The 20,905-nt window shown below is 53.8% G+C and overlaps 1 protein-coding gene and 1 long non-coding RNA gene across 4 annotated transcripts; one reads left to right on the plus strand and one right to left on the minus strand.

The window, feature by feature from the left end:
- Positions 1-1,026: 1,026 nt before the first annotated feature.
- Positions 1,027-18,187, minus strand: TRIM8 (tripartite motif containing 8). 3 transcript variants are annotated; one of them, XM_084749017.1, is made up of 6 exons: positions 15,384-18,187; positions 4,599-4,694; positions 4,095-4,328; positions 3,129-3,160; positions 2,879-2,994; positions 1,027-2,572 (listed from the first exon to the last, which is right to left on the minus strand). In XM_084749017.1, the coding sequence occupies exons 1-6, from the start codon at positions 15,951-15,953 to the stop codon at positions 1,965-1,967; spliced, it is 1,656 nt and encodes a 551-aa protein (XP_084605143.1). In that variant the 5' UTR covers positions 15,954-18,187; the 3' UTR covers positions 1,027-1,964. The 3 variants fall into 3 exon arrangements, with proteins under 3 accessions (XP_084605143.1, XP_084605145.1, XP_084605144.1); XM_084749019.1 differs by lacking the exon at positions 15,384-18,187 and adding an exon at positions 10,408-10,432; XM_084749018.1 differs by lacking the exon at positions 15,384-18,187 and adding an exon at positions 10,311-10,387.
- Positions 10,438-15,135, plus strand: LOC311579082. Its single transcript, XR_014773047.1, has 3 exons — positions 10,438-10,967; positions 13,799-13,826; positions 14,977-15,135. It is a non-coding gene; the product is annotated as an uncharacterized lncRNA (long non-coding RNA).
- Positions 18,188-20,905: the final 2,718 nt, after the last annotated feature.

Genomic DNA, 20,905 nt, shown 5'->3' on the forward strand with positions numbered 1-20,905 from the left:
TGATCCTACAGATGGGGGGGGGGGTGTGGAGAGAGAGAGAGAGAGAGAGAGAGAGACAGAGAGACAGAGAGAGACAGAGACAGAGAGAGAGAAGGAGAGAGAACTAGGTACCAGTAAAGGTCTGTCTCCTTCTAGTCTGGAAAAAAGGTGCAGGTTCACTTTAAGGGACGCATGCAAAACAGGCATCTGAGCTGGTCTGGTGGCACACACAGCAAATCCCAGCACTCCAGAGACAGATCTCCGAGTTCAAGGCCAGCCTGCTCTACAGAGGAGTTCCAAGACAGCCAGGGCTACAGAGACCCTCTTAAAAGGCAACCTTCCAACCAACCAGGCAACTGAGCTGAGAACCTTTCAGAAGTGAGTCAACCAGCAAATCCCAGCACTCAAGATGACTTACAGGAATCTCTGGTTCCGGCCAGGATGGCAAGCCTCAAAAGCGAAGATGAGGCCCTCCCAGGAGGCCTTGCTGTGTCCCAGCTCTCCTCAAATACTGGAGTCTGTGATCACCAGCTAGAGGAATGCAAACTCCTATGTTTTCATAGCTCTGCGAGCCCCCCCCCCCCATATTACCCCCCTGGAGCCCAGCGGCCCCTTCCTCTGGAACAGGGACTGTTTAGTCTCTGAGCTTATAGCCCTGTACAGTGCCTGGCATACAGAACATAAGCAGTATTTACAGCTAAGAGGCAGGTAACATTTGCAAGACTCAAAGGTGTTCCTCTTTCACCAATCTTGGCTAGAAGCACACCTGTAGGATCTCAGAGAGATGCCAGGGGCCTGTGTAACATGAGGCTGGGCCTGGGAGGCCTTGAGCAAAGCACAGCTCAAGGAACCCAAGGTGAAGACCAGACAGAGTTGGTGTCTGAGGAACTGATGCTCACAGGTCTGGACTTGCCTAGACCCAGGAGGGCAGAATCAAGGCAGGGAGAGCTGAGGCAGCAGCCTTAAGAGAGCCCCTGTGCATACCAACGTCTAAAGATCCTGGGCCTGGGGTACCAGTGGGGTGACGAGGCAAAGCTGGGGCAGGACTGCGCCATCATGTTTATTAGAAGGTTGGATTTCAGTGTGTGTGCTCTAGACAGATTACAGAGTAAACCCCTGTGTCTCAAGAACAGGAAGTCCACGGCCCATACAGAGTGCTCACTGTAGGAAGCTGTTGTATCAAAATCCAGCTAAGGACCCAAATCTGGGTAGCCCCTCCTCCACTGACCTCAACGAGGGCTGTGCTGTTGTTTTTATTTATTATTTCTTTTATTTCTCTTTATTATTATTAATATTATTATTATTTGCTTTTGCTGTGGTCACTATCATTGGCAAAGTTCTTTTTTTTTTTTTCTTTCTCAACTTTCCTGGACATGGGGCTCCTGGCTTTGAAAGGTTCCACTCAGGCTTGAAGGTGACGTGGCCTTCAACTCCGTCTGGGAAGATGGTGAGAAGGAAGCAGAGGAAATCATTCTTGGTTTAAAAAAATTAAAAAAACAAAACAAAACCCCCTCCACAATCTCTAAGTTATTCTTCCTCCATCAATGATCAAGCTGCCCAGATGGAAACCTAGGGGGAGGAGAAACAGGCCAGCGGCCACTGGGCATCTCCCGGGATCAGCGAGGAGAGCTGGCACCTGAGGCTTCTTTCAGCCACAGGAGGCGTGAAGGGGGAGTGGGATTTTAAAAAAAGCAAAGACAGAGAGCTCAGTGCCTCGAGTTAAGACACTGTTCCAATCCAGGGCTACCGGCAGCCCTTGCCCAGGCCAATTCCCACCGTCACCTCCTCATCCAGGAGATACATAATTAAAATTAAAAAAAAAAAATCAAAGCCCTAAATAAAACAAAATTCAAAAAGAAAAGACCTGAAGGAATGGAGAAAGGGGGAGAGAAGAGGGTAGAAAGAAGGGCACGTCTCTGGATGCCTAACTCCCGAGCCACCGGGGCTGGGGGGAGGGGTCCCCAGCGTCCACTGCCTGCTTGGCGTTAGCTGGTCACATAGTGTTTGGTGGACGGCTGCCCATACACCCTGTAGAAATCCTGGTGGCCGGGCTGCTGGGAAGCGTCGAGCCAGTCTCTGACTGCCAGGCCAGGAAGGGACTGAGGGACGGAGGGTGTGGGTGGAAGTGGGTGTGAGTACTCCTGTGAGGGCACTGTCCAGGGGAAGTGGCCGGATCGGGGGTACGGCTGGTGGCCACCATGGTTGGCCACGGAAGAACAGTAACAGTTGTCCACGGAACAGACGAGAATCTTGCGGCCGCCATACTGGGGAAGCATGGGCTGTTGGGTGGCAGAGCCATTGGGGTACTGCGACGGGGGAAACACAGGACTCGAGTGTACTGACTGGGCACCACCTGGCAGGGCCACCAAGTGCTGTGTGGAGCTGCAGGGCCCCAGGGGTTGCCCAGACTGGCCCTCGCTGCTGGCTGTGCCTGCTGCCCCGTACTGGCCGCCTACAGGGCCTGATGATGTCTCCAGGAAGCTGGCCTCTGGGAAGGCGGTTGAATGCTTGCGCTTTTCTGCCCCTGAGCTGTTCACACCGCAAGGGTACAGGGGGACGCTCTGTAGGAAGGGCACCGGCGTGCTGAAGGGACCTGTGGAAAGTTTGGAGTAAATGTGGCTGAAGCTCCCAGCCCACACAGCCCAGGTTTCCTCTCCCGTGCAGGCCTTGAACCTCTGTGGGTCCAAATATGTGACATCTTGGTTGATGTCTACTATTTTTATATTCCAGCTGAAGAAACTGAAGGCCAAGGAGGTAATGTGATGTCACCTGCCCAAGGTCCCACGCTAGAAGTGGCAAAGCCAGGTGTGAATGAACACAGGTCTACCTGTGCTAAACTGTACTGCCTCATGGAGACGGCAGTGGCATTTACCCCTGCCCAGAGGCCTTTAACCCTCACCTTCTAGCATCTTCCGCAACTGCTTCTCCTTCTTGGCCACCTCGTTCAGGAAGAGCTTGGAGTTCAGGTGGCCGATCTTAGGGGGAGAAAGGCTGCTGCCCGTGCAGGTCTGGGTCCTGGGGGCAGTGGACGGGGCGTGTGCTGTGAGGAGGCACCACCAGTGAGCCCCGCCCTACCTCCCCAATGGTGGGCGTGGCCCTCTCTGCCCTCCCTCAGATGTGTTCTGGAGGACTAGGGGCTATCAGCTCACCTGTCCATTAGGATCTTCACAGACTTGGTGTTCTGCAAGGGAAAGAGAGAACCATCAGTCAGTGGCAAGGCGTAACAGCCCCATTTCCTGAGCACTTGCTATGTTGCGGTGGAGGCGTGGTTCCTGTTTTCTGTTTGAAACAGGGTTATCCCAGGCTGGTGTAGAACTGAGTACTAAGATGACCTTGGACTTTCCTGCCTCTACTTTACCGTGCAGAATTACCAGGGGTGTGGCAATGGGCATCTTAGAAGGTGCTGAAGGTCATACGAGCCCATGTGTTAGGCAGGTATTGTAAAATCTGAGCATATTCCCAGCCAGGCACGGTTCCTTCTTTGTAGCCATTATATCCGGGAGAGAGTCCCAGTGGCCCTTTGCTTTTTGGTTTTTGAGACAGGGTCTCTCTGTTATGTCTGTAGTGCTAGAGGTCCAAGAATTCACTGTGTAGACCAGACTGGTCTGGAGCTCAGAGTTCCATCTACCTCTGCCTTTTGAGTGCTGGGGTTAATGGTGTGCACCACCTAGTCCAACAGGCCTTTGAAATCTGGATACATTCTGGATTTCAGAAGGGAGTGGTGGAGTTCAGATCATAATATTTGTTATATATGATCCAAATAGGACCCCACAGTCCAACCCACCGACACTTCACAGCAACCTGTTTGAATTTTCTTACTCTGTGAAACACAGAGGAACCATTAACTGGCCATGTCAGTGCTACCCGGTATTTGCTGTTAAACGAGGTGCCAAAATTTGTTTCCTTTAGTTTTCACAGCTTAAAGAAATCTGGACTAATAATGGATGGCAGACTGGTTTGTCAAGGCTCAGGAAACCTCTGTGACTTGCCCAAGATCACAAAACTAAGATTAGTTGGACAGAGTTTAACCCATTCAGGCAACGGCAAGTGGAGGTGAGTTTCCTGGGTTGGAAGAGGCTCGGCGCAGAGCCGTGCAGAGCGGCTCCCAGCCCTACCTTCATGAAGCTGACGTCCTCCGTCTTATCGAAGAGAAGCTGCAGGGAGCCCAGCAGCTTCTTGGCCTCCTGCATGCGTTCCCCAAGGTGCAGCGCCTGCGCCGCGTTCTCGCTGCAGAACTTGGCTTGCGCCTTGTCCAGGACCTCCACCGTTTGCCGCAAGTCCTCATCCAGCAGCTGGTGCAGCTTTTCGTACTGCAGCCGCACCTCTTCCTTCAGCTGGTTCACTTTCTCCTTCAGAGATAACGACGCATGCTCGCTGAGCGACCTCGGGCTGACACGACTACCCCGACCCCAGGTCTAATGCTAGGTCTGGGGACCCCGATGCCCCCGGCTTTTCTCAGGGTAAGGTGTGCCCCGCCAGTTCCCCCACGCACCGCACAGGTTTGTGCCAGCCACCCCTAAACCCAGTGGAGCTCCTCCTACTCTGCTGCTTCACTGTGTGACTGACAGGTGGCAAGACCCTGCGGTCCCGTCGCCCGCCCTGGGCTCAGGGCTCATTACCTCCACCAGGCGCTTGTCTGACTCAAGCTTGTACAGCTGGTCCTCGATGTCCTGCTCCCGTTCCTCCAGCCGCTCCTGCTGCTTCATCAGCATCTTCTGCAGGGACAGTTGAAGTAACCATGTCAGAGTCGGGTGCTGCTCCGTCCTTACAGCCAGGCATCACATCTCCCTCCCTCTTGGTAACAGACTCTTCCCAGAGGTCCTCTGACTCAAGATGACCTAAAATCTCTACCAGCCAGCCTCCCTTGGCCCTCAAGCAGCCCCAGCACCAGCCATTTTCAGAAACGGGACCCCAAGGGCTTCCCAGTGTGTATTCAAGCCCTGAGCTTTCTTTCTTTTCTTTCTTGCTTTTTTTTTGGGGAGGGGGGGTTTCAAGACAAGGTTTCTCTGTGTAGCCTTGACTGTCCTGGACTCACTTTGTAGACACAAGAATCCCCCTGCCTCTGCCTCCTGAGGCCCTGAGCTTTCTAAGAGCAGGCCTGCACACTAAGTGCTTGTTACCCCGCCCCGAGCTGTCCATACATGCATCATCTCAGTGTACCTAGGAGGGGTTCATCTCATCACGCCAGCTGTCCATACATGCATCATCTCACTGTACCTAGGAGGGGTTCATCTCATCACGCCAGTGATGATCTATGAGGTAAGTACTACATTCTGATTCTCATTCACAGAGGCCTATGGAGGCTTCTCAGTCCATCTACAGTCATGCGGCCAGTGCAGCAGAAGAGACGGCTCAGTGGTTAATTTAAGAATGTCGACTGCCCTTGCAAATGACCCAGAGTCTGGTTCCCAGCACCCGAGTCGGGCAGCTCACAGGTGGCTCAGGGGGATCTGACCCTTCTGCCCTTCATAAATACTTGCACACACACATACATAATTTAAAAAAAAAAAAAAATATATATATATATATATTTGAAGTTGTCTAGCCAATGAGTAGCACATACCAGGTGATGTGGCAGGAGGCCTGTGATTATCCAAGCCAGGCTACATTTCTCGGGGAGGGGTGCGCAGCACCATCTTGAGCACCCTCAGATGCAAAGGGTCAAACAACCTTGCAAGGTAACCCAGGCCCTTGGCTGCACCTTACATTTGCCTTATTCTGTACTGCAGCAGTGTAACCATGCTTCCTTCTTAACTGAGGCTCAGTGCTGATGTCAGCAGTCGAGTCCTTGATGGCTATGACCCTTAGCCCCTCAGTGAGACCAGGAGAGTGACCCTGCTGTTTTCAAGACCAATCTGCTGCTGCCAGATCAAGTTGCTTTTCCAAGCTCTCAAAAATTAACATCATGCTGGGCGTGGTGGCGCATGCCTTTAATCCCAGCACTCGGGAAGCAGAGGTAGGCGGATCGCTGTGAGTTCGAGGCTAGCCTGGTCTACAAAGTGAGTCCAGGACAGCCAAGGCTACACAGAGAGACCCTGTCTCGAAAAACCAAAAAAAAAAAAAAAAAAAAAACTAATCAGCTGGGTGGTGGTGCACATGCCTTTAATCCCAGCACTCAGGAGGCAGAGGCAGGCATATCTCTATGAGTTCGAGGCCAGCCTGGTCTACAAAGTGAGTCCACAACAGCCAAGGCTACACACAGAAACCCTGTCTCAAAAAACACAAACCAAAACCAAAACCAAAACAAAACAAAACCTAATTAGCTGGGCAATGTGATGCACATCTCTAACCCCAGCGCTTAGTTGGCAGAGACAGGTGCATCTCTGTGAGCTCAAGGCCAGCTGGATTCACAAAGCAAGTTTCAGGACAGCCAGGGCTACACACAGAGAAACCCTGTCTCGCAAACACAAAAAAATGTGGGGCATGGTGGCATATGCCTTTAATCATGGTCTGCAAAGAGTCCAGGGCAGCCAGAGCTACACAGAGAAACCCTGTCTCAAAAAACCAAAAAGAAAATGGAAAAAAGAAAAGAAAAGAAAAGAAAGAAACCCCCCCCCCCCAAAAAAGATATATTTATCTTACTTTGTACATGAGTGTTTTGCTTGCACATATCTGTGTGTACCAGGTACCTGTCTGATGCTGGCAGAGATGGGAAGGGGTTGGATCCCCTTGATATGGAGTTATGGATGGTTGTGAACCACCATGTGATACTAAAAATTAAATACAGGTCCTCTGCAAGAGCAACAAATGCTCTTAGCTTCCTATCTCTGCAACCCTCTTTTCCCGTCACTGATGTACCTCTCCAAACAAGGTCTCTCTTGCTCAAGATGACAGCCTTCTTTCAAATACTTCAGCATGACCAAGAATGATCTTTTTTCTTTCTTTTTTTTGGTTTGGTTTTTCAAGACAGGGTTTCTCTGTGTAGTCTTGGCCGTCCTGGACTCACTTTGTAGACCAAGCTGGCCTTGAACTCACAGATCCAGCTGCCTCTGCCTCCCGAGTGCTGGGATTAAAGGTGTGCGCCACCACGCCCAGCTTCAAGAATGATCTTTTTCAGTGACTTCCAGCCTTTGGAAGTCACTGGCTGGGCCAGGATCTCCACATGTCTTTAGAAGGTTTGGTGATTCTCTGTATCCCAGGGTTCTCACCTCCAGGAGTGTGCTACCGGGACACATCAAATTTTCCTGTTATTTTCTGCCAGCCACACTGCTTCCTTCTCCTTTGTCTGCTTTCTGAAGCCCAACTCTGAGGAACTTTCCATGACCCCTATTTGTTCTGAGTTGGTGCAGGTCCCTTCCTATCCTGGTCATGTGGTGGGCTGTCACATCCTGCCCTACTTGATAGCTGTGTTTTTTAGTAACAGAGGCCTCTTTTTACATTGCCATTAATACAAAACAAGCCAGATATGGTAGCACCTGCCTGTAATCCCAGCACTTGGAAGCTGAAGGAGCCAGCATGGGCTACATAGAAGGACCCTGTCTCAAAAAACTTATCCCAGCACTCAGGAAGCAGAGGCAGGCAGATCACTGTGAGTTTGAGGCCAGCCTGGTCTACAAAGCCTAGGACAGCCAAGGCTACATTGGGAAACCCTGTCTCAAAAAGGAAGTGGGGAAAAAAAAAAGGCACAATTTCAGGTTTTCAGTTGCACCAGCCTCATTTCAAGCGTTTAACAATGTTTAACAACAACTACCCTTAGCTACTATTGGATACAAAGTGTTGCCACTCTCAGGGAGTCACGTGACAGCTCTAGCCTAGAATTGCCTCCTGCCAACTAAGCAACTGCCCATGACTGTTTCTGTTGTTTTACCACACTAAGGATGGAGCCGCAGGGCTTGCACATGCTAGGCAAAAGCTCTACCCCTTACCCACACCACGGCTCACATTCTGGTGCTCTGTATTTGACCCACAAACCATGAGCTGATTTCTCTATAAATTCCAACCCTCTTCTTATGCACTGTGAAAGCATAAAGTGTAAATTCAAGGCCAGTCTGGATTACAAGAGGAGAAAGGAAAAAAAAGGAGGAGGGTGTGTGTGTGTGTGTGTGTGTGTGTGTGTGTGTGTGTGTGTGTGTAAAATAAGAACCTGTGTTAGCTAGGCAAGATGGTACAAGCTTTAGTTTCCGCTCTGAGGAGACTGAGGGATGATCACAGTTTGGGGTCATCCTTGGCTATGAAGTGTGACCCCTGCTCTCAAAACCCAAAACCGAAAGTCTTTGTGGATGCTTTCTGCTTCCTTTCACAGTCAGGCCTCACAAAGGCCTGAGGACCTGTGTGGGGAAACCAAGGCTAGCAAGGGGCGTCAGGCAGGCCTGTCCTATAGCGGCTGCTAGACAAGAGGTGAAGACTGAAGAGGCTGAGGGCAGGAGTGGAGTGAGTTAAGGCTCCCCTTTGTCCTAGCGGACTCTTCCCTTCAGTGACCCAATAAAACTTGCCCTTGAAGGCCGGGCGTGGTGGTGCCCGCCTTTAATCCCAGCACTCGGGAGGCAGAGGCAGGCGGATCACTGTGAGTTCGAGGCCAGCCTGGTCTACAAAGGGAGTCCAGGACAGCCAAGGCTAACACAGAGGGACTCTGGCTCGAAAAACCAAAAAAAACAAAAAACAAAAAAACAAAAAACAAAAAAAAAACCTTGCCCTTGCCACCAGCCAGAGTGGTCAGACTGACAAATACATCTTGTATGGGAGCAGAAACAGAGGTGCACACAGTGCGCACACACACACACTCTGCACCCTGGGCCCAGAGACCCCTCCGTGCACATATGCTTGCACCCAGTATCCTCACTGGTTCAAAGTAAGGCTGGATCTTCAGAGACCTTAGACAGGGAAAGGGCTGAGTACTAACTAGCTGCTTGGGTGGAGATGACCCACATTTGATTCCCGCATGAACAGTGGCTCACAACCATCTGTAACCTCAGTTCCTGGGGTTCTAGCACCTTCTTCTGGTCTCTGTAGGCACTGCACACACACAGCACACGTGCACACACATGTACATACAGGCAGGTGAAACTCTCAAACACATTTTTAAAAAGAGCTTCATAGAAAACAGGAGCCCTTCTTCTCCTACACAACCCACGGGGCTCAAACAGCACGTTGACTGCCCATGAGGTACTCGAACCAGGAGCCCCAGATACAAATCAGGGCTCAGGCCATGTGCCACTCAGGCTGTCAGCACTCCATGCCTCCCAGTCAGCCTGCCCAAGTCACAGATGATCAGGGCCATGCGCAGGAGAGAGGGAGGCCAGGCTGAGTCCCAGGGGAAGGAAAGGACATACGGACAAAGTTCCAGCCAACCTAACTTCCCTAGCCAAGAAAGGCTCTTACCCAGCCCACCAGTGAGGGTCCCTCCCTCTTCTCCACTGAGGCCCTCTAGGAGTTTATGACCACAGCCTGTGCCCCAGCTCCTGCTCAGGACTGGCGTGGCTCAGTCTACTCTCTCCTCTCAGGCATTCCCGGAGCACGCTCCTCAGGGGTCCTGGGGTCCTGTCCACCCCCAGCTTCAGGAGTCCCCTACCGTCTTCAGCAGGGAGAGGTTGGGTCCAGCTAAGACCTAGTGAAAACAGTAGCCAACAGGCAGGTGGGTCTGATTTCCCCTCTGCCTCCTCCTCACAGACCCCTGCTTTTTTCTCCCAGGTCTGCTGTAAGAGGAGAGAAGGCAGGAAGAGGACGGAAACTCACCTGTGAGAACCTTAGGGCAGACAAGGCTGGGAAACCGCCTGCCTAGCCCCCCCCCCCCCCCCCGCACTACTTCAAGCACTGTGAGACTGGCAGGAAGAAAATACCCACCTGCTGCCTCACCATCACACCCACACCAATTCGACCAAACCAAAAAAATCAAATGGGCTGGGCACGGTAGCGCATATCTTTAATCCCAGCATTGAGAGGCAGAGGCCACCCTCCTCTACACAGTGGGTTCCAGAACAGCCAGAGCTACATAGTGAGATTCTGTCTCAAAACCAAAATTAAAAAACAACAACAACAACAAAAAAAACTAAAAACCAACCAACCAACCAACCAGCCAACCAGGAAGATGCTGAAGGAGCTAGGCTTGGAAGGCACGACCAACCAGCACACAGCACCCCCTCCTCCCGCACTCCAGAATGAGCAGCCTCATTCTAGCCCAGGCTCTAGCTGCCTTCTCTAGGAAGCACATTTCCCATTTGGGAAAAACACACAGCTGGGCCTTGCTTCCCAAAACATGGAGTAGAGGCTTCCAAAACTGCCTCTGGCCCACTGTAAGCTTCCTAGACCGTGGCCCACATCAAATGTGAGGAAGGGATAACCATGTCTAGTCTAGAAGCAATGGAGGGACCAAGGACTTGATCACTGCTTTTTACCTGTGGGCCTCTGGCATTGCGGGGCCTACTGGGCCTGTGAAAATCTCCCATCCCCTCCATGGCTCCAAGGTGCCCACCAACCAAGAGAGGTACTCACAGGGCCTAACTTCCGCCCTGCCATCCATCTCAGATTCCTCTGGAGCCTGACCAGTTAGACCCTGTTGGTATTTTGCTGCCAAACTAGACCAGGCAGGTGGGTGAGGTTTGGAGAGTGAGGGCTGTGTAAAAGTTAATAAATAATAATAAACTCTCAAATCAACCTTGAAGAGGAGGAAGGTCAGGGAAGAATGGGCTGAGGGCCAGGGAAGAGGCAGGCCCTCGGTTTGCAGGCAAGGCTGGGGTTGGCTCCAGCAGCCCCTCTGGTAAAATGGTGAGGGGACGAAAAAGGGACTGGCCTTGATGTAAAAGAACACATCTCCTTGATCAGGCCATGCCAGGGCTGGCTCCAGGATTCTACTTAGAACCTTGTGGAACTTTCCTCCCAAGCTTCCAAGACTGTCCTTACTCCCCACCTGAGCCTTTCTCCCAAGATCAAATCTGACCTGGCACCATAAAGCAGGCACTTTCCTCTCCCCTCCAGAAGAGTCACCTTCCTTGCCACCATGCCTGCTCTGACTACCCTGTGAACTCTCAAGCAGCGGAAACCGCAACCCAGAGGTAAGGGGCGGTAGGCACAGGAGTCAGGGGTAGGAGAACCTCAGCGATCCCCACAGGCCAGCAGCGTGAGGGCTTCCCAGCTGCAGAGCAGAATTAGCTTTTGCTGTGCACAGAGCAGCCTCTGGGGCAGCAGAACAAAGGCGCGAGAGAGAAAGCCCCCCTTTGTCTGCGTTTGAATGCCAGGCCGGCCAGGGAGGAAGGCTTTCCCAGAGCCAGGGATGAGCTGGCCAGGCTTGCTTGCTCAGGCCAGGGCAGAGGAGGCCCAAGTGGGGTGCCCACCCAGACTCTCCCCCACACCCCCAGCTCTGCAGCATCCACTGGGGCTCTCTCTTACCTCAAACGCCATAACACGAATCCCTAAGATCCCTAGGTAAAGAAGTCACAAGCCTCCTGGCAGGTTCACAGCCTACCTATTACCTGAGCAAGCAGTTAGTAAGTCCTGAACAAAATCAAGTACAGGAAATTTAACTTGCAGGAATAACCAGCAAGGCACAACCACCCTGTACTGCATCCCCTCCTGTCTCACCTGACAGCTACTCTCTCTCACAGACATGAACACCTGACCATACTTCTGTCCCTGACTCCACAGCCATACATGAAAGCAGTGCCTCATGAACTCAGTCATTCACACATCCTTTCCTGGAGAGACTCACGTGAGGAGAAAAAAAAAAAAATCAGTTACCATAGACAGACAGACACCAGCGCGCGCGCGCGCGCGCGCACACACACACACACACACACACACACACACACACACACACACGCACACACACACACCCTGCGCGTGCATGCGTGTGTGCGTGCGTGCGTGCACACATCATGCCCAGAACTGCAGGCAGGTAATCAACAGGAAGTGTATGACAGGACCTGACTGTCAGCAGGATCCGGGGGTAGAGGTGGAGGACCTGCCCGCTGTCTGAGGCTTCTCTTAGGACCCAGGGAGGAGGCCAAGGGGGCTGGGGGTGGGGGCTTCTCTAAGGACTTACAGGATGATCAAGGAAAGAACTACACTACCCCGCCAGCACACACACACACACAGCTCTCCTCCCCCCCCAGCACACACATAGCTTCCCTGCTCTGCCTGCTATTGGCAGAGGGAAGAGTGGGTCTGAGCTACCTTCATCAGGCTGTAACCCCAGGCCTCCCCCTCGAGCACAGGCATGGGGGTCCTCTCACTCCAAGGAACTACAAATCCCAATAACGGATTCCTCGAGAACACCTCTTTTCCGCAGGAGGGAGGAGGTAAGGCACAGGGTTGAGGCCAGCATCTCCAGCTGGCTCCCAGAAACACACAAACCATGCAAGCTCAGGTACACACATCTGCAAAGCCCCTTACACACATGACCATGACTTCTCTTGGGTCCTTTCCATGTTGAGAGGTTGTAAGAATCCTCACCTTCCATCACCACCCATTACTCAGATAACCCGGAAACTTGGAGGCTGGAAGAGATTTTGTTAGGCCTGAGCCTACCTAGATGTCTCAACTTAGGGCCCACAGCCCAAAGGGAAAACATTTCAAGGGTATAGGTATGTCCCACTGAGTGATCTTGAGGCCCCATCTGGCTGGCACCTGGTGCTCTCAAAGGCAGAGTGGGGAAGTGTCCTGGCCTGCACAGGCCTAACTCTTAGGTACCACCCTTCCTGATGCCCCACCCAAGCCACTGGCTCAAGTACACAAAAGTGGGTGCTTGTGAGTATTTGGGGATGGCGCTATCACAAAGGGTTGAGCAGTGGATGTTTTGTTGTTGTTGCTGGCGGCGGTGGTGATGGTAGAGGGGTTGCTTTGTTTTTTGTTTTGTTTTATTTTTGAGACAAGGCCTCACTGTGTAGCCCTAGCTGGCCTTGAGCTCACAGAGATCCACCTGCATCTGCCCTCCCAGTGCTGGGATTGAAGTTGTGTGCCACCGCCCCCCCCCACCCCCCCACCCCCCCCATCCCTCAAAACACTCAGCAGTGTTAACTATTTCCAGCCAATGAACCTGGACCCTCCCCGCTGTGGAGGGGGGCAGGCCGGGAAACAACGAGCAGAACCTAGGTCAATTTTATGGTTATTTGTGCATCTGCTCTTGTCCCTTGCAAAATTCGGGTGCCCTTTTCCATAGAGCTAGAAAAGGCCTTTCCTGACAAGGCTCCAGCTAGCAAGAAAAAACTGGTTGAGGCAAAGCCCATTCCTCCTGGATAGCCTAAAGAGGGGGCAGGGTTTTCTAATCAGCTTCCTCAGGACTCAGCCCCTCCCCAGGGTGGGACCTCTACCTCTGCATTCAATAAGTCGGACTCACACTCGAGTGACGCTGGGCAACTGAAGGGTTTTCAAGCCTAGTGCCCTGGGGCACCAGAGAGAACGGACAGGAGGAGCCTGGAGGAAGATGAGCCTCAGGCACAGATGCTGAGCTCAACAGATTTACACATCTGGGCCCAATGCAACTCACAGCTTCTGAGCTTGCCCCCACAGGCACTAAGGTGTGTGTGTGTGTGTTTGTGTGTGTGTGTGCAGGCATGCACACAGACAGACACATGGAGCTGCTGACAAAGTTTGGTGCCTGAGGAATGGAACCTTGAGGCACTCTGCAAGCAAACGCCACCCTTTCCTCCCCAGTCCAGAGGGTAAATGTGCGCGCGAGCGCGCGCGCGCGCGCGCACACACACACACACACACACACACACACACACACACACACACACACACCCCTGAAGGGTGCCCTCCTCATACCAAGCCAGGTATAATTAAGTTTTCTTCCCCAGCCCAAGACATCCCTAGCATTTAACGTCCCTGTTCCATTCAGTCACATCTTTTTCTTTGCCCTCTACCCACTTTCTACAACCAATCCCAGGACAGAGAATTGGGCAGCCATCCACTGGGTAAGTGTGGGCTATGCCCGCCCTGGAGGGGGGTGTGGGGTGGGGGTAGGGTGAGGAGGGGGCCACAGGGCTCCTCTGCTTCCCTAGGCCTTGCTTGGCCTTTTCCAACTAGTGGGGAGGAGTGACTCCACCTCTCCACCCCCCACACTTCCTTTAAGAAACCAGAGGCCTCTCCTGGCACAAAACCCCAGAGCTGGCCCATGCAATTGCAAACTAATTATACAGCAAATTTTGTTATCCCCGCCCTCAGCCTGCGGTGTGGCCCTTCTGCCTTTTGTTGGTTGTGTACGTATGGTTTCTAATTGCTAAACAGTGACTCATTTAGCTCCGTCCCCTCCTTGTCTACCACCAAGGGAACAGGCCCAGCTTCCTCATCCTGCAGCAGCCTCGTTGGCCTCCAGGGGCCCCCACCCTAAACACTCGCTCTTAGTTCCACCTACCAAGCTCAACCGTGCTCCCTTACCACAAGACCCCTTAGCCAGAGCTTTCAAGATGGCTCATTCTTAGGCCGACTCTTTCCTTCCGTGTGACTCAACACCCTCCCCCCCCCCCAGAGGCAGGGGACCCAAGAGGAACCTGGGAGGAGCCCCCTTCCAGTGAAAGGGACGGAAGTATGTCCCAGTCCAGTTCCCTAGCCAGGCCCAGAGGCCTAAGAGGGGGAAGCGGTTTTGACATTGGCTGCTGCAGCAGGGTGTATACAATGGGAGGGGGGTGCGGTTCGTAATCACCCAGCCGGCAGCCCAGGGGAGCCAGCTGCCTGAAACCAGATTTCAACGCGGCTCAACCTTAAAACCCACAGGATTCTTTTTCCGTCTTCCACCTCCCCTCCCCAACTGTGGGAGGGCTGTGTGAGAGGGCAGGGCTGGGAGGAAAGGGCCCGGGGTGAAGACGACACCTACTTTAAGGTTTGTTCACGCCAGGGGCAGGCAGCATGCAAGTATGGAGAAGGGGAGCCTTAGCTTGGGGAGCGTCGTCTGGGACGGACTGAAAGCTGACAGTTGGAGACTCCTCTGGACAGCCAGAGGCCTTTCCGAGCTAAATACCAGAGTTCTGCTCGACCTCCGGAAGCCTCCCCCCCCCCCCAATGTGTTTCCAATAGCACTTAAAACTAACATGGCTGCTTTTGTTTACTTCCTCATTGGTATGCCAGCATCATGGATCATGTCAGCCACGGCAGCGGCACCAGGACACTCATTACATAAACAGCAGCTGGAGAAGCAGGACCGGGGTCACTGCCTTGGTGACTTCCCGTAGAGCTTACAGAAACAATGCTGGGGGGGGGGGGAGGGAGCTGCTCAAAACAGAAAAAGCTACGCTCAAACTACTTCCAACAGCTTCCTTCAATTCCATATACGACTTGCAAGAGGGACCCCTAAGGGCACAGGTGCGAGAATACATCGGCAGCCAGGCCCTTGGCCCCCAAACTTGCACAGAAGAGTTTGAGGGCCTCTAGGCTAATGTCACAAGAGTCAGCTTGTGGGATGGGTGGTCCCCAGGTGTGTGTGTGTGTGTGTGTGTTCGTGCGCGCGCGCGCGCGCGCGCGTTATGTATACTTGCCCGTATCTCATTTCTCCGGATCTCCACGTCGCACACAGAGTGTCCCTGATGCGCGCCGCTGTAGTAGCAGCAGTACTGGCACACCGCCACCTGCTCGGCCTCGCAGTGGTACAGGCGGTAGGCGTTGTGCTGCGGGCAGCTCCAGGCCCGCACGTCGTCCGCCTCCACCAGGAGGTGCCCGCGGGCGGTGGAGGGCTGCTGCAGGTGCGTCTGCACGTGGGACTGGCAGCAGGGAGCCTCGCATCGCAGGCAGACCTTCTGCGCCGGCAGCGGGGGGCCGCGGCGACAGAACACGCAGTGCAGTGCGGTCGGCGGCTTCTCCACGTGCAGGGCGTTGAACTTCTCCACGATGTTGGTGAGCTTCAGGTTCTTCTCTAGGCCCGGCTTCTGATTGTAGGCCTGGTTGCACTCCGGGCAGCGCACCAGGCCACTGTCCTTGGCCCAAGCCTCCCCAATGCAGCCCCGGCAGAAGTTATGTTTGCACGGCAGCTGCACCGGTTCCACGAAGACGTGCAGGCAGATGGGGCAGATGAGCTCTTCCTCAAAGCAGTTCTTCCAATTCTCCGCCATGGCGGCTGCGGGCAGTGGGCCCGGGTAGACCTCTCTAAGTCCCCAACCCTGGGGATCCGTCTAGTGCAGCCGGGGGCCCACCGAGCCCGGAGCTCCGGTCCCCGCCGGCCCCGCCAGTCGCTCAGTCACCAGCGCCTTCCGCGTGCCCGCCCCCCAGAGGAGGGAGCCTGGGTCTCCGCGTCGCGCGCGCCGCCGGCTGCGTCTCCTCCTCCTGGCGAGTGCCTAGCGGGGGGCGGCGGGCTGCGCCAGGGCCGCGGCCGGGGCACCAGCCCTGGAGGGGAGCGCCGTGGTCCAAATTCCATACAACAGGCCGCCTCCCCGTCTGCGCGGCTAGAGCAGCGGCGGCCCGCGGCCTGCGCTCGGCCCCGCAGCTGACATCGGGGCGCGCCCGGCGGCGCACGGAGCTGGGGAGCCGCACTCTTCCTTTGGTCGCGGCCGCGGCGACGGTGGCTCCCTCCTAGCTGGTCCGAGCCGCGCCTTCCTCTCCTGGCTCCCGGCCGAGGTCCGAGGGGCACAGATAGCTAGTTCGGCCGCGCCGAGGCTGGCTGGATCCGGAGTCGGTGAACGAGGCGCGCCGGCGGTCCCCAGGCCGTGGCGCGGGCGTCCCCCAGCTGGCCGGCCGGCTGCGGGTTGCAGGGCGCGGGCGGGCCGACTCCGGGGCGCTGCGTGCGCGCTGGGGCAGTCATTCAGATGAAATTCCAGTCCCCGGCCAGAGACACCAGCCCGCCTCTGCCTTCCTCCTCCCTTCACAAATAGAAACGGAAGGGGGAGGGAGAGAAGTGGAAAAAAAAAAAAAGGCAACCAGAGAGGGAGGGAGGAGAAGCCCGGGAGGTGCTCCGGCCTGACCCCCTCGTCGCTACTTCTGCGCTCCCCGGAGGCCCAGCGCAGGGCGCCCCCGCCGCGGAGAGACCCCACTCCCCTTCCCCGCTCTGGGCGGGCGCCTCGCCTGCGCTGAGGAAAACAAGGATTGATCAAACTAGAAAGGAATTTTTCTCAACTGCTAATGAACAGGAGGCTCAGCTCCCGGCCCTCCCCTCCCCCCCGCCCGGCCCTCCCCCCGTCGCCCCCCCACCCCTCCCCCCCACTTTCTTTTCTTCTCGGCCTCTGCTCGGGTCTGGAAGGCTCCGGGCTGCGGTCGGAGCCAGCCTGCGGCGGCAGGGCCGGACCGAGCCAGCCGGGCCGGGTGCGTCCTTAGCGCCCAGCCATCTTGAGCTCCCAGCGGCCGCGATGGGGCTGGGGGTCCTGTAGCTCGCTTTTTTTTTCTCCCTTTGGTGGGATTTCTTTTCCCCCTCCAAGGGGAGGACTGGTGACCTCCAGCAAATTAGGAGAGAGGGAAGGAGGAAAATGCCAAGTCTTGATTTCTCTCCACCTCTGCTCCACCCATCCCGGGCCTTTCCAAAAAAATCTTTTTAAAAGATTAGAATTGGAAGAAGTCGGCAGAACCGCGAGCGCCTGCGGCCCCCAGCGCTGCCCGAGCGACGCGTCCGGGGCGGGCCCGAGCCCGTCGCTCAGTCCGTGGGTCCGTTTGTCTTCCAGCAGCTTTTCAAGTGAAGGGAGGGTGGGCACTCGGGCAGGGTCTCCGCTGCGGCTGTCGCTTCAGAGCTGTATCCTCAGATCAAAAAAGAAAAAAGAAAAAAAGAAAAAGGGGGGAAGGAAGAAACCACCCCCCCAGCCCGAACACTCTCATCACAGCCACCTTCAGCCATCTTGCGTGTATTATTTCAAGAATAATCTGTTTAATAGAAATAGCTGCGTCTCTGGCCCCCTTCTCCGCATCCTGGGGTCCCGCCCCCTTTCAATAATAATCTCGATAATAAAAATTATCAGCGGGTCAGGCAGTTCGAGGCTGCTTCTTCCTGCCTCGGGTCTCTCCGGCTTTCTTCCCTCTAAGAAGGGGTACTGGGGGGGGGCTCACGCTGGGGCTGGGGGTGCGGCCCGCCGGTCCCCGCCACCAGCGCAGCGAGGGATGGGTGCTCTCGCCCCTGCCTGGAGCAGTACGGGCGGGGGAGAGGGCTCGGCCCGCAGGACCCACTGAGGGGGCACACTGGGCACTCTTGTCCTTGGCCCGGGTTCGCAGCTGCCCTGCATACAATGGGTTCGAAGCAGAGTGAGAAGAGCAAGATGGGGGGGAGGCAGGAGAAGACAGGAGGATTGCGGCGTACGGGGCTCGCGGAAAAGGGTGATAGAAGAGCGGAGGGGGGGCGGGGGTGTCCCTACATCAAGGCCGGTCCCGCTACTCCGAAAGGAGGCGGGGAGACAGGGAGGGGGGAGGTGAGGAGAAAGCGGCGGGCGGCGCCTTTAATCAGCACCCGCTGGTTCAGCCCACCCGGTACTAGCGAAATAAACGGGGAGGGGGGAGGGGAGGGACGTAGTTTCCGGAAGTGCTGTTACAGCTGCTTAGGTTCTTGGCCCCGCCTCTTTCCCCCAGTCTGGAATTAGGGCTGTTCCTGAAGTGGCGTATGCTATTGGTCCCCAAGGCGAGACTCCTCCTCTTTAAGGCGTGGCGAGCCTTCGTGATCTCACGTGACTTGCACTAACTTCGGTACATTAAACATTGGGTGCTGAGGGAGGGGCTCCAGCCAAGCTTCTTAAAACGGCAATGTTGCGACCAGGCTGTGGGACCATTTTTTCCTGGGCCTCTTCTGCAGTAGCTCTTTTTACGTGAGAGGAAAGAAGGGTAGTCAATCAGTCTACTAAAGTGTCTAGAGGAATTAAGCAGGGAATTGCAAAGGTTCACCATGGAGCCTTCTCTGCAATACTCTTCCCCATCTCTGAAGCTTAAAACTATCAAACTAGTAATTCCTTTTCCTATTGATAAGGAAACTGACGTTTAAAGTACACATCCCTGGATTAGTTGGTCAATCAACAAATACACAATATAACAAAGACCTCTGATAGCGGTGGCATTTTATCTAGGCCCAGGGAATTTCCTGGAAATTTACATTAAAAAAAAAAAAGGAGGATAATTTCTGAGAGTTAAGTGGCACACACAAAAGCTCTAAGTAAAAGTTTATGATTTTAAAAATAAGATAATAAGATTCCGGGCGACAGATACTATGTTGTAGAGGAGTTTATTAAATGAGCATGGGGAGGGGCTAGGTAATATTGTCCTTTTATATAGCCCTGGGCATGGCCACGCCCCCATGGCAGGTAAGCAATGACATCACAAGCAGGCCGACTGAAGCAGAACCTTAACAAAAGTGACATTTGAGAGTTGAGTGTCGTGGCACACATGCATTTAATCCCAGCACTCGGGAGGCAGCGCAGGCAGGCAGGCAGATCTTTGTAAATTCGAGGCCAGCCTGGTCTACAAAGAGCTACACAGAGAAACCCTGGTTCGGGGGCGGGGGAAAAAGAGGTGACATTTGAGCCCAGACCTGAATGTGCACCAAGAATGAGGCTAGCGACAGACAACCTGGGGAACAGTACTCTCATTCAAAAGGCCAAACCAAACGCACAAGCTTGTGCCTGGGCAGAAAGAAGGCCTCATGGGAGGGAGGGAAACAGGTAGGGCCCAGTCACCATCACAGGAAGGAATCTGGACTCTTAAACTGGTTGTGAGCCGCTATGTTTGGTATATATTGGAAAGAGAGCCAACAGAACTTATTATTGGATAAGTAATGGGGCAGAGGAGAATCCACATAACAGTAGGGGCTGGGACTAGGACCAAGATGTACTGTTATATGTATATCTTCCTAAACATATGCATACATGTTTATTTCTTCCATTATCTTGCACAATGTTCTACTTAGTTTGTGGTAGAGGCAATTGAACCCAGAGCCTGGTACATGTTAGGCAAACTTTGGCCAAGCTACATCCCCAGCCAGCCCTATGTGTGTGTACCCCGGTGTGTACACATGTAAGCACACCCACACATGTTGAGCTATCTTGCAAACCCCAAGTCCTTTTTTAATAATATGTGGCTGGGTGTGGTGGTGCACGCCTTTGATCCCAGAACTTGGGAGGCAGAGGCAGGGGGATCTCTGTGAGCTCGAGGCCAGCCTGGTTTACAAAGTGAGTCCAGGACAACTAGGGCTGTTATACAGAGAAACCCTGTCTTGAAAAACAAAAACAAAACAAAACATATAATATGTGCACATAGTTATGCTGACTAGTTTTATGTCAACTTGACATAAGCTAGAGTCATTCTGAAAGAGGGAATCTTGATTGGGAATGTGCCCACTCCAGACTGGCCTGTAGGCAAGCCTGTGAGGCATTGTCTTGATTGATGAGCATTGATGTGGGAGGGCCCACCTCACAGTGGTGGTCTCACCCCTGAGCTGCTGGGATTGCATTCTGTAAGAAAGCAGGTTAAAGTAAGCCAGGAAGGAGAGCCCCTCTGTGGCCTCTGCATCTGTTCCTATTCCAAGTTCTTTTTCTTTTTAAAAACTTGTTCAGCCGGGCGGTGGTGGCGCACGCCTTTAATCCCAGCACTTGGGAGGCAGAGGCAGGCAGATCGCTGTGAGTTCGAGGCCAGCCTGGTCTACAAAGTGAGTCTAGGACAGCCAAGGCTACACAGAGAGACCCTGTCTCAAAAAACAAAAAACAAAACAAACAAACAAACAAAAACTTGTTCAGCGTACGTGCGCTCTATCTGCATGTACACCTGCAGGCCAAGAGAGGGCACCAGATCCCATTACAGATGGTTGTGCGCCACCATGTGGCTGCTGGGAATTTAACTCAGGACCTCTGGAAGAGCACACAGTGTCCTTAACCACTGAGCCACCTCTCTAGCCACCCCCCTCCCTCCACCGCCCCAGTTCTTTCTTGAGTTTCTGTTTTGACTTCCTTGGATGATACAAATAAAATAAATCCTTTCTTCCCCAAGTTGCTTTTGGTCAGGATGTTTCATCGTAGCAATAGTACCTGAACCAACATAACACTCACAGTGTCTAATATGATAACTCATTGACACATATAGACAATGTATACGAACCAACATAACACTCACA

Source organism: Acomys minous (genome assembly GCF_964271855.1).
Source record: "Acomys minous genome assembly, chromosome: 2".
NCBI classification, from domain to species: domain Eukaryota; kingdom Metazoa; phylum Chordata; class Mammalia; order Rodentia; family Muridae; genus Acomys; species Acomys minous.

Coding starts and splice junctions, on each gene's coding strand:
- TRIM8 (XM_084749017.1), bottom strand. CDS start 15,953: ATGGCGGAGAATTGGAAGAACTGCTTTGAGGAAGAGCTCATCTGCCCC. Junction 2,995..3,128: donor GTGAAGATCCTAATGGACAG/GTGAGCTGATAG, acceptor CACTGCCCCCAG/GACCCAGACCTGCACGGGCA. Junction 2,573..2,878: donor GTTGCGGAAGATGCTAGAAG/GTGAGGGTTAAA, acceptor AACTTTCCACAG/GTCCCTTCAGCACGCCGGTG.